Source organism: Takifugu flavidus, chromosome 6 (assembly GCF_003711565.1).
Source record: "Takifugu flavidus isolate HTHZ2018 chromosome 6, ASM371156v2, whole genome shotgun sequence".
In the NCBI taxonomy this organism is placed as follows: Eukaryota; Metazoa; Chordata; class Actinopteri; order Tetraodontiformes; family Tetraodontidae; genus Takifugu; species Takifugu flavidus.
The window spans coordinates 16840927-16854527 of NC_079525.1; the positions used below are offsets into that span (position 1 = coordinate 16840927).

At 38.8% G+C, this 13601-nt stretch overlaps 1 protein-coding gene across 7 annotated transcripts in view; it reads right to left on the bottom strand.

The window, feature by feature from the left end:
* The window catches only part of macf1a (microtubule actin crosslinking factor 1a), a 140618-nt gene that overhangs the window by 122324 nt on the left and 4693 nt on the right, over positions 1 to 13601 (bottom strand). For 6 of the 7 annotated variants that reach the window (XM_057034651.1, XM_057034654.1, XM_057034652.1 and 3 more), the window contains exon 2: positions 11602 to 11836. In XM_057034651.1, the coding sequence (XP_056890631.1) occupies positions 11602 to 11824 (223 nt within the window). In that variant the 5' untranslated portion in view covers positions 11825 to 11836. Of the gene's footprint in view, positions 1 to 5706; positions 6476 to 11601; positions 11837 to 13601 lie in introns of those variants that run through there. The other variant, XM_057034645.1, reaches the window with a different exon arrangement.

Here is a 13601-nt window from a genome sequence, read left to right on the forward strand (position 1 = left end):
CTTACATTGAAACGCATTAAATAGAATAAATGAGATCCAAAGATTTAATTAGATGGGGAAGAAATTTGACATTTAATTTGATTTTATACAGAAAATAAGCTCTTCTAATTTTCTATTTTCTCCTTGGGCAAATATTAAGCAGCTGTGCAGTCACAGTGCCTTCATTGACTTTGCATAAAAAGAAAGATAACATTCGTGCTGGACAGGACTTTGCTTTAGCCTTGACATCGTTTTCTTTTGATCTCCAAACTGCCCAGACATTTTCCCTCTACTGTTAAAGGTGGCATATTATGAAAAATGATTTTTTTTTTCAGTGCTTTATTGCATATATTTGCATATCCGGAGTGCCTGTAAGTGTCAGTTTTGGCAATTTATTTGTCTCAAAAGAAACTGTTAAAACTTCCTACATAATCCCGTCATGCATTGGGTGTCTCCTCCCATCCAACCATAGCTGTCATCAAGTCTTACCCCTTGTAGAAAAGAAGCCTAATATGCCCCCACCCCCCTTCAAAACAATGAGTGAATAAGATGAAAATGCATCTTTTAAAAATAGTTTAGATAGACTCCAAGCATTAGTGTGGCGACATATGGGTCATGGAGGTCACCTTTTGTTTCCTTGTGGAAGCTGGATATTGATTTAAGATACAGCACATCCCCAAAGATTCCTCTCACACACATAGCTTATTCATATCCCATGAACTATCATGAATGCATTAACAGAGCCATTGTGCTGTCAATCTGTGTTACCATTACAATATAACTTATCCATCCTGCAAATGATAATCCTTACCTTTGCCAAATAAATGCAAATCTAAAAGAACATACGCCAATAAAGCTAAAGAGCGCTGAGTTGATAGGTGGCATTATTACCATACAGAGGCATTTTGACTTACATTTAATACCATCCAACACAAGCTAAAAATGTTTTTCTAAACGTGGATTAAGAACATAGAATCCACTGTTATAGGAAGCCTTGAATGCAGGCCTTGTGTGAGGCTAACAGAAGCACTGTTTGTACAGAGACAAAATATGCAGCAACACACATTTAGCTAGTGAAGCAAATATTTCACACTCAGTGGTTCCAGGCTGCATGACCATTCAAATCCCTTTTTACAACTCTCACTCTCTCTCCCTTTGCTTCACACACTGAATCTTATTGATTATTATATTAAAAATCAGCTGAGTGTCGGTTATGTAAGAACCTGAGGACTGAGGAAGAGAATGCTACAGGCTACAAAGGGAAAGATGAAGATGGGCGTACAGTTGGCAAATTAGCCAGAAAGATGTTTCACAGTATATTTCATACATTTGATACTGTACATAGAGCTGATAGATATTTTTCTCTTTAATGCAAATAGCTGGATGCATGTTAGAGCTGGGGCTAGACAGCATGCTAGTTATTTCAAATACAAGCACATGCATTTGTCACTAATCTGTAAAATTTCTTTTTTCATGATGACAATTTTGAATTGCTTGATATTTTATTATCTTATAATGATGTAAGCCTTGCATATGGAGAGCCATAGAGAATAACTATAACTATTACTTTGACAGAAAAGTTAGAAGCATCCCTAACTAAAACAAGTGGGTAAAGCAATTCAATAAATAATGAATTAACACACTTGCATGATTTCCTTGACATAGTTCATCATCTTTTCCTGACAGGATGCTTTACATGCCTGGGTGCCTATATTAGACTTGGCTATTAGAATTGGCTTTGGGCTCATTTACTTTCTACCTCCTACCTCCTACCTCTCCAACAGGTTTTATTACTTCTAATGGTGACTGTTCTCAGTACAGCTCAATTATCTTCTGGTGTGCCACACTTAAATGGACCATGGATTTAATTGTTCTCATATTTTAAAACCCTGCTGAAGCATTTCCAAAGTGTAGGACTAATAAAAGTCTGTCAACAGAGCCTCAAGCTCTGAGAGCAGGTCCTTTTCCTGAGGAAGACACTAACATCCACTAGCAGCTTTGGCCTCCTACAATAAAAAGTGCATTTTGATGCTTAGTCAGCCTTTAGTTTTCCCTTGCAGAGCTCAAAGCTCTGACAGCATTTGATTTTCCTGCCAACACAGTCAGGTGCTGGAGAAGTATGTGACCAAACAGGAAGTGACTTGTAGAAAGATGGGAAACAGGGGGGGGGGGGGGCATGGAAAAGGCAAGAGAGAGAGAAGACGCAAGAATGTGGGGAAAAACACAGGCAAACAACAAAAATAAACACTGAAAAACTCCGTATTTGTAAGTGAAAGTAAATCAGGTATAAAAGTTTCATTTCAATGTGTTGTATCAAACATGCTTTGAAAACCTTTGTTGTATTCAAAGAAATTAAGAGATTATTGACAAGATTTCCATCAAGAAGCAGCAAAAACTGCTGTGAATGAAACAAAATGTTGAATGTCATCCAAAAAACGTGGAGCGGGCAAGACTGATATGGAGGAAATGAAGGAGGAAGGAGAAGGAGGTTGGGTCCTAGTAGAGAGAGATCTACCCTGAGAGAATAGCAAGAGCATGAAAGTTGAAAAAACTAGGCCATGTGGAAGAAACTAGCTGTAAAGATTCAGATCAGGGACAGGCTGAATGCCTGTAAGTCTGTCCTCCTCTTATTTTAACTTCTTTCTCTTTAATATTTGCATTCTTTTTCTCACCACTCATTGTTGCACAAGTCACCACATTTACCTCAATTTCCTCGAGACAATTTGTCACTAACGTGGCTGTAAATATGTATGGCATCATTCAAAATTCCAGTAAAATAGGTTTGGGGGTTTTTTTTTGTGCTTTTTAAATCTAGTTTAAAGAAGCAATACGGATGTGAATAAAGTAGTTAAACAATAGCACACAGGTGAAGAGAGACAAAAATCTGAGACAGGAAGAACTGGCACGTGCTGTGGGACCATCGAAAATTTCAAGCCGGCAGTCAGCAGGAACTCCTTACTGATGTCCAGTTCACTTCCTGTCATGAGCAGATTTTAAACTTGTCAGAATTTAATAACTGATATATTGTAGCTGGTATGTTTTCCACCCAAATGCTCTTAAAATACAAATGGGTGAATATCTGGCTTAACAACCTAGTATTAAAAGTTATATTGAGTACCGTATTATATGGAAATGATAAATGTATGGATATACCCTCCAGAATGTTCAAAGGTTTAAATTCAAATGAACTTTTTTCCTCCATAAAACAGCATTTTAAATTACTTTACTTTCTTCTACTTTCTGTTTTTTTCCAGTGTTTACTGGCTTCAGGAAGTGAAGGTCAAGATCAAACAGTACCCAATGAAAAACTGAGAAAAGGAAATAGTGCAGCCTTCAGTTCATCTTTGGCATATCACCAATAAATGATAACTACAGTTGTCTACGATCTACTGACAACCTGTGCTACCTGCCTTGTTATTGAAAGCCGTCAGCTTTACAGAGGAAACACTGTGATGTCATTATTCTCCAAAAGATTCTCAAAAACATCCAACCAAGATGTCCCGCCTAATCATGTTCCCCCAGGAAAAAAAGACAGAATCTGTTCTGACAATCTAGCAGCGTGTCTAATTGCTTGCCTTGAGTTTTGACTTGCTACACACAGAAACAAACACAGTTTTTCTATATTTGGTTATTCCAGTTATGGTCAACGGTTTCCTGATATGCTTGCTCTTAAAAATGTCCAATTGTTCTGCTTCCTTTTAGAGTTTCCTGCCTCCAACATGGCGAGGAGTCATCTGAGCCGCATTAATAATGACAGTCTGTTGTGAAAAGTCTGTCTAGTTTAGAAACAAGAGAAGAACAGTTTGTGGCTACTCAGTCATAAAGACACCATATGTTTAAATAGAATGTGTGTTTGAAGGTCAGTCTGACCTGATACTGTCTTTTTACCAAGTCAAGCAGACCAACATCTGCAACCCTCGATGAATGATTTAGAGTGGCTCAGGTGTCCCTTGCTCCAGTTTCGATTTTCAAGAGATGCTGTAACCGAGATGCCAGGTTCACATTTCTCAGCATGTTTGCTGCCACAAATGATACATACACAGAAAACAAGTAGTGGGAAACACACCAGATCACTTTATGGTGACAGCAAACCATGTGAAGGCTTCGACACTCCAGATGGATGGATAGAAAAAAAATAAGAATCAAAGAAAGAACACTGTGCATGAATGATGGGGTGAAATTGAAGTCAACTAGCAAGACTAGAGTGATACTTTTATCACTGCACCTTCAAATTACAGTCTTATTCAAGTCTTATGTGATTACAAACGCTGACGCAGCAGTTGTTGTTGACAGAATCTGTAGCTTTAGTGCACTGTAGCATTAGTGCACTGTAACACCATTACATCCACAATGAATAGACACAACACAGATCTATACAAAAAGTGGGTGGTAGATCTATGATTTCATGTATAAAAACATATTGCCAGTCACATGTAACTGCCATTTTTGCTGCTGATGCATCCTTAGTCCCTAACCAGCCTATAGCTTCCCTATGAATTAAGAGCATTTCAGTAGAAATTAACAGTATCATGGGTCTTGTTTCCTGTTTGCCAAAAACATTAAAATGCAAAATAAACAGACAGACAGATGTCTACATGATTTAAAAAAGACAAATGGCCTGGTGACAAATGGGCTATTAATGAAGCAACATTGTTGGGTAAAAGCTGCCTTGAGATCTATCTGCATGATGAACTGAACTCCTTCTAAACTGAGGGTGAGAAGAAATGAACATGTCAGAATAAATGAGATTAATACAGCATCATGACAAATTTGAACCTTTTAATATATAATCACTATTAAATCCACTGGACCGAAATATGAACGAGTTATGACTGCCACCATGAGAACACAAAGATGCAACAGACTGTCTAAAAGAGAATCGTAATTTGTGATTAGACAAGTTATCTTTATACTAGAGGACAGGTGGTGAAATTCAAATGATCAAACGACCCTAGACAAACAGGTTTCAAACCCCAAGGAATTCCATTTCATTATAAAGATCAATAATTAAATCCCATCTCTTTTCCATCACTGCCAGCATCACAGATGTGACCTGCATCTATTGGCTGTCAACACCCCCATCGTCTCCCTCATCTGTGCCCCAACCCCCTCCTCCTCCTCACTCTAGTCCCTTTCAGCATTTATTTTTAAAGCAGCCCTTTTAAAACAGAAAGTCGGAGCTGCAGGGGAACATAATATTGCAGTTTGCAGTAGCCAGACTTGCACCACTCAGGGGGGTTTATTTCCTCCCCACCACCACCTTCGATCCACTGACCTGCAGAGCAGCAACTGTTGTGTTTAGATGATAAACACCTACACGGGCCAAGCATGAGGCCAGGTGGGGAAACAGCCTGTAACTGACACCCAAAGAAACTTCACACAACTTATTTAGATGCAGAACTTGGCAGCAAACAAGCTTTTGATCACTTCCCACTGTCATAATGTGGGCAATTGCAAGTTGATATGATAGGCTTGTTTATCTAAAATAAGAAATGAAGATAAATTCAAGATATAAAAAGGGTAGACTGGAATGTCTGGTCAAAGGTGAATTTACAAAAATGCTCTGTGAACCGAGGTCTTCCTCTCAGACAGTAATATTCACTGAGGACAACTTAAATAGCATTTCCAAGATGTCCCATAGGCTGACTTCAGTGTAGTAAAAAATAAATAAATAAATCCATATTTAGCCAGATTTGTATGTATCCTGGAAGTTATTGCGGTTTTTACCTTTATATCGCTCCAGCACATCCTCGTAAGCCTGAGCAAATTCCTTCTCCTGGGAACGGTTTGTCGGCAGCAGCCCCGGTACGAAGCCGGCCATGGCGGCTGTGCGAGCCTGCTGCTGAGTGGAGAAGGGTCAGTCCGCAGACTACCGCAGTGAGCCGCTCCGCCACCAGCCCCGCGTCCCCGCTCCGGTTCCACTTCTGCGGAGAACCAGTCGCTCACTCCCGCAGCGTAATTCCAAACAGCGTTCAATGATCCCCGGTGATATTTGAAAGAATGAAAAGGGCTCACACCAGCGCGAATCCAAGAAACTCCAGGAAAGAGTCGAGTGTCTACCTGGATGAAGGTTATATAAACGTTATCTATCCATTATGGCTCTCCGTGTGCGTGTGTCCGGGAACACACGGTCGCATCGTTGGGTGTTTTATCTGCGCCTGGTCCCTCCTTGAACATCAGCGTCCTGGTCAACTGTGCCTTTTGCTAAAGAATCCAACACACCCAGATGAGTGTATTTAGGAGAGACAATGTAGCTGATTATGTCCCCAAATTGGAGGAGCTCCAAGACGAAACTGTATCCGGACTCGGGCTTCCTATTCCCAACTGTGTCGGCGTCCTGGAGCCCCGGCTTTCAGCACGCTCCCGGTTGTAATGGCCGCTTCTATCCGAGGCTGTCTTGTGTTTCCTTCAGTGTGAAATTTGTCTCACTGTCTTCAACTCGGGTTTTGCGGTTTATTCTATGACTATCTCCCATCTCTCTCTACCGGCCACGCCAGGAACCTCAGCCACGGGAGTTTCCACGGCCGGGAAAGCTTTAGCATTAGCTTACCTAGCTGCTGGTGGATAATGGAGCGACAGCGCCCCAGGCTGGTGGACATGGATCTGTTCCCCCTCTCTGTGTGTGTGTGTGTGTGTGTGCGTGTGTGTGTGCGTGTGTGTGTGTGTGTGTGTGTGTGTGTGTGTGTGTGTGTGTGTGTGTGTGTGTGTTGAAGATGGTGATGGAAAAATCTATTTAAAATGCAGATTTAAGCAGATCATTGTGTCACAATGCTACTGAACTGTAACTATACGTAGTTACAATCGCTGGTTGCTACTCATCCCACAAAAAAGTGGCCTGATCTGTAAGAGACACAGTTTTATTTTATTATACTAATACCAGTAAAACAATGAAAGGAAATCGGCTTGAAAATTTAAGATTTAAAATAAGCAGAGCACTATTAGAAGAATGAACACAATTTGTTTACAATGAGCCTCTCACAGTTGAGGGGCCTCAAAGGTCCTATGCTGGATTTGGTTCCACATCAATCTTCATGTCCTGATCTACTGAGAAAGGCACACTTGTGCATAATCTGTGCACAATGAGGTAAAATCCCCACAAGCCTTATTAAAAAAAGGTCCCCAGATTTAAATTCATATATCATTTAAGCCTTCAGAAACGAAGATTAGTTAAAAAGGAGCATGATGATGTAAGCTCTAGGCACAAATAATAATTATTCTATATAGAAATTAAAATATGAACTTCAAAAACATCAAAAGCCATTTGAACATCTTGCCAATTTCACATGAATCACATCATGTTTTACAGCACAATCCATTTGGTGAACACACAAACTCAGACTCTCTAAACTACATGTTTACATTAAAATAACATTGAATGTCAAAAAAGGAAAAAAGCACAGAGAAAACTCAATCACAGGGCCATTTAAAAACCTAAATGAACTGCAAAACTGTATGTTTTTGAATGAATATGCAACTTTTCCAGGTTACCATGATGCAGCTTCCAGAACTTGCCAGTGTCTTAGATCCCCACCTGGTGGCAGCCAGTAAAATATTCAAACTTACTCTGATGGTGGTGTCATTTTTTTGTTTGTTAGCTTGCTTTATTTTTAGTTACACCTATTATTTAAGTATACATTTTTAGCCTAAATAAAAATGGAACCCTGGAAAAAAATGCCTCCCTTACATCCACCCAGTTATTTATTTTTCATTCATTTACTTATTTTAGGGGGGGTCATGGATTCTTCTGTGTGTGTATGTGTGTGTGTGTGTGTGTGTGTGTGTGTGTGTGTGTGTGTGTGTGTGTGGTGTGTGTGTGTGTGTGTGTGTGTGTGTGTGTGTGTGAAATGTCAAGCGGAATCCACTGCATAATGAATGCAGCTTCTATAGCAGCATCAGGCATAAAATGCTTCAGTACCAGAACATTTTACATCTCGTAATTTCACAAACTTCCAGAACACATTCCTGAATTTCTTTGGTTTCTGCGTTGGAATTGTTGCTGGAATTACACTGCAGGGGGATTATACTCTTTAAAAAAACAGGAATAAGATGGAGATTTATTGTGGGGAAAAAATGTCAGACTTTAAAGTTGTACATCAGGCAATTGCTTTGCCTACAGTTTTTAATATTCCATTTAATCAAAACCAAATCATGTGGAAAAAATGTCATTTCAGCAAATGTGAAAGTGTTTCAGCCTTTCGGCTGCTGATAAACACATGAATGAGATGAGAAATCTTGCCATCTATCCAGTAGCTCTGGTTGAATATGCTGATCATATAAATGAAAACTTAAAACATTTAATTGCTTAGAGATAAAATAATTAATTTTTGCATTCTTACAAGCATTTGCACGTAAGTTTATTAATTTTGTTTATCTTTCAGCTTTTTTCCTCAGGGGTCACCATGGTCACCATCTTTCTCCATCTCCCCATATCCTCTGCATCCTCTTCTCACAGAACAACTCAGTCCATGTCCTCTAACTATGTCTACATATAAATATTAATAATAATAATAATAAGTCTTAGGGCTTCCTCTGGATCTCCTGCCTGGCACCTCCAGCCTCAGCATCCTTCTACCATCATATTCAGAGTCCTTCCTCTGGACATGCCCAACATCTCAGTTTGGTCTCTCTGGCTTTATCTCCAAAATATCTAACATTTATTTTATTCAGGATTATATGTACGTAAGTATGTCAGCCTTTTCATGTTCAAATTTCCATTTAACTAAAAGAAATTCAGGAGTGTAATCAGAGAAACACCAAAAATGCAGTTAATTCTTGACATGCAAAGGAATAAATCGGGCTTTTGTTGAAACATCAAACGTTTCAACAAGCTCAAACATTTCTCAGGATTACACCAAGGAAATGAAATCATCTTCACATTTTTAGCAACAGCAAACGTGACTTACATTTAAACACATGTTAAACAAAGATAAGATCATCCAGTGCGGTAAAACCTGCTTTTACAGCACACAACACTGCTCTTTGTAGGCGTCAAATGTATTTTACCTCCACAAATATGTCTCGCTTTTACTACTTTTACTACAATATATTTTCCACTCCTTTGGTTCAATGTTCATCTCTCTTTGTTAGCCATTTTCCATTCTTTGTTTTTACAAAGAATCTTTTTACAAGTTTGATCAATAGGGCGCTATTGCTCACTTTCCTTCTTTCAATTTACCGTATCCAAATACATTACCATTTATTGCTTTATTGCTCAACTATGAAATCATTTCTTCTTTTCCTACTCTGAATTAAAATACTGACTCGCTAAGCTTTCTCTATCTCTCTTTCACTCTTTTGCCCTCCATTTCTTCCAATGTCACGCTTTCTGACCCCCAACTCCATTGCTTCGCCTTGCCTTTCATAACCACAGAAACAGATGAAAACATCACCGTGGCAACAGGGGAGTAGCTTTAGGGATGAAGCGTCTTTTCTACTGCCTGCAGAAAAAAAAAGTGGACCTAACTATAGCCGGCAAGATTGAGGGCACCTAAGAAACATGCAGGCAAGACATGCGGGGTCCTGATATTCACACGCTCCAGTCGACAGCAGTTGATTTAATTATTTAAGAAGGAAAGTCTGAAATCAGTCATAGCACTAACCAATCTAACAAAAACAACAACTATGATGATGATGATGATAATAATATAGAATTTAAAAAACATCAATGACAATACTACTACTACTAATAATAATAATAATGATGATGATGATGATGATGATGAAGAAATGGGGCAGAATAATTAATAACAACACAAATATCTGTAATAGTATTAAATTCTCATGCTATTTAAAAACTTAAAGTTTAATTAGATTACAAATTTGTTTTAAATACTTGATATTATTAAAACAAGACAATTTTTTAATTGTGAGTGGTATGTCTATGATTTTTCAACTAGGCAACCTCAACCTGTCCTAGATAACACGAAAAAACAGCATTAGACTTTTACTGACTTTTTTTTTGACAAAAAAATATAATTTAGGCAGAACAGCAAGTTTGGCCTTTATTGTCTCCTTAAGCTTTGCTGTTTTGTACTTTCTATTTTGATTTCATTTATCAAAAGTAAAAAAGGACTATGTACAGACAGAACACACAATAAATTACATTAAATGTAAGAATTAAATTACAAGGACTCTTAACTGTGCAGTCTCCTGGTACATGCAACCTAATTAATTTTTCACATTCCAGTTTCTGCTCGAACGGAGATCAGGGTCAGAGTAAACACATAGTTTACATTATGTAAAACACAATATCACACAATAACCTTTTAAGCCTGAGTAAGCGCTGCACATGCTGCAGAAATACATGATTTTCCTAAAATCACGAGTTGAGTTTGACTCTAAAGTTACCTTTATATCGCTCCAGCACATCCTCTCTAAAGTTGTCTAAAGTTTCTTCTTCCCAGATATGAAATGAAGGATGTAGAACTGCTGTGGCTGAAGAACATATATGTACTACACAATTATGGTGCAGCATATATTTAGAGACTTTAAATCATTTTGGTGATTTTTATATCAGTGTAATTTCTTTCTGAGACTATAAAAATAAATGTTATTTATTTATTTATCTATTCCCTCATTACTTAACTACTAGATTGTACAGTAATGCTATTTGAATGGACTCATTAATTTATACCTCTACTGAAGCATCCTATTCACTGCCATGTAGCTAGCAGTGAAAAAGCTAACCAGGCCATCCCAACAACTGGTCCATCACCAGATGTGCTGACTGTGGGAACATACAGGGTCTCCAACGAGCCCTTAAACTCCTTCACTCCTATATATTTTTCTGAGGTGTCTTTACTACCTCAGTGCTGCTTTTGATACAGTTGATCACAGCATCCTGTTACATAGACTGGAACATGTGATTGGGATTTAAGGGACAACACTAGACTGGTTTAGATCATACTTATCTGATAGATACCAGTTTGCTCATGTCCATGGTGTTCCTGAACCTCTCAGGGATAGATTAGATCACATGATCACTCTAGATGGTATCTCATTAACATCTAGTCTCTCTGTGAGGAATCTAGGAGTAACTTTTGATCAAAATCTCTCCTTCAACTCACACATCAAAATAGTCTCTAGAAGTGCCTTTTTTCACCTGAGGAACATCACAAAGATCAGGAAGCTACTGACGCAGCATGATGCTGAAAAGTTAGTCCATGCTTTTGTTACTTCCAGGCAGGACTATTGTAATTCTTTATTATCAGGGTATCCAAACTCCTCTTTAGGTCCTCAGAGGCCTAGCTCCATCCTACCTGGAGGAGCTAGTGACATCTTACCAGCCTAATCGACCACTCCGCAGAAGGTTTGATAACCTTTCTCCAACCATTGCTTTGGTCTAACTATGTCAGGGAAAGATGAGGCTGATGGGACTGATCACACCAGAGTCTTCTGCGCACACTGACACTTGACAATACATTATCATCCATTATTATATCACGCATTAATACTGGCAGTAACAGTTCATTTGTTATAACACACCACATCAATCAATCACCACTTATTCGCTCTGTTTTGAATTAGGGTTCACATCTGTTAGAGTCTTCCGTTTCCACATCTGAGCAGATATATATTCAATGCTCATGGGTATTTTACCCTAAAACAGATGGATTTCCTTACCTGCAACACGAACCACAGCTCTTTCTGCTGGGTCAAGTACGGAGTTCTGACTCTTCCTCTTCCTCCTCTCATGTTTGGACAGGTTCCATGGCAATGTGTCTCCAGGAAGTCCCACAAGTCCTGAAGGGCATGGGGACAATGACCCCCCAGAACGCTCACTCCGAAAGGATGGCTCACTAGCACAGGAGCGCTCGCTGAGAGTATCATCATCTGATGATTCCATCTCACTTCAGAGCTGCAGAGAAGCAGAGGAGGAAGGAAATTTAGGATGGAAGAATGGAGAAACAAACAGCAGAATAAGGGGAATCCGTAAATAAAAAAGACAAAAAATGTATAATTTACTGACACCTTGACCATGAATGATGTACAGTATAGTTTAAAAAAAACAATGAAAACACAATGGGAAGCAGGTTACTGATCATTTCTAGAATGTTACAGTGATTTAGAGGATGAGGAATTATAAGGATGGCAACACAACGGAACAAAAACAACTGGAAATTACAAAAACCACGAGTCACAGCAGAGATGATGTCACTATGAACATGTGGAGTGACTATAAATGTTCATCCAAAAATTCAAAATATATACCCTCATCTGCAAGGCCGCAAATACACTGGAATATTAATAGAAGGATAAATATGAAACCTGAATGATAAATGAGTACTTACACCTTTAATAAAAGAACATTAAATATCTAATATATATAGTGACAAGCCAACTAAAATGTATTTTAGGCCTTCTCAATAATCATTTTGCTCTTGGATACATTTATATTTGTCATAAAAATGTATTCCAGTCTGCACATGTCATGATAGTCAAATATTCAACTATCTAAACCAGCATTTCAACAGTCAAATCTTCAAACAAATGAAGAAAGTATTCTGTACCAAATATTTCACGAACATTTACAGAACGGTCAAACTCAAACATCACACACAGATACAGACACCAAACACAAAGGACCTTGGATACACGGGAGTTAGGGGCGGGATTTAGGGGTGGCTGTGTCAGCAGAGAGGTCCTGGATGTGGCCCAGCTAGTTCAGCCTGTGTCCGACTGCACTCATTCTATTTCATGTAACTTTTCATCATGATTTTTCTTTGTTACATATAAAATTTTAATTCCATCTGTTCAGTCTAATCCAGAATATCCAGAATAACCAATCAGGTCAAAAACCTCTGATCTACTCAACCTTTCCAGCATCAATTTATTGCCTGCTCATGGAAGTCAGGCTCTCATTTCTTGTTAGGCACCTCGAATTGGTACATTTACAGTGGCCACCTGTCTTTAAGGCTGGTTCTTGCAATTTTTTCACAAGAAAGGACTGCTTGAGGGTCTTGGTTTTAAAGGTCAGGTTGGGTTTAAGTTATGGTTGGAAAATGGGAAGTTATTAAAATGTCATGTGAAAATCCTTGCCTTATGTGCAAAATGCATGTGTGCTCTTTTACGTGCTTTTACCAGAATGTGCATTCTACTAGCAAAGTGAGATATTTTTGAAAGATGAGGATATTTTGGCTGGTCCTTACAACTTTAAAGGACTGCTTGAGGGTTACAACGTTGTTTTGAGGTTAAGGTTAGAATTGCGTTTAGAACAGGGTTAGCTTAGTATTGTGGGTTAGTTCGAATGGTCAGGGTTAAGGGAAAGGGCTGTGGTGTCTGAGGCCTGGCCATTACAAAAGCCATTCCTGTTCAGAGAGAATGAATTGCCTGTTACTGGAGTTAGGAATTGCTTCAGAATTAATCTTCATAGGACAGATCAAGACTCCTCGTTAGGATTAAACTACCCTTTAGATGGCACAAAATGAACATAGGATGAAGATTTGGTGGCATTTCAGTGTGGACAATGTGTGTAAGCCACAAATCTACAGAAAAAATAAATAAATAAAAGCTGAACTACCTCCCACCACTCGTCCTCCATGGCAACGCCACACAGAAGAGGTTAAAGCCTTCCCAGAACCCACTGGGGTTCAAGCTTTTGTGTGTGATGGTATACATCTGTG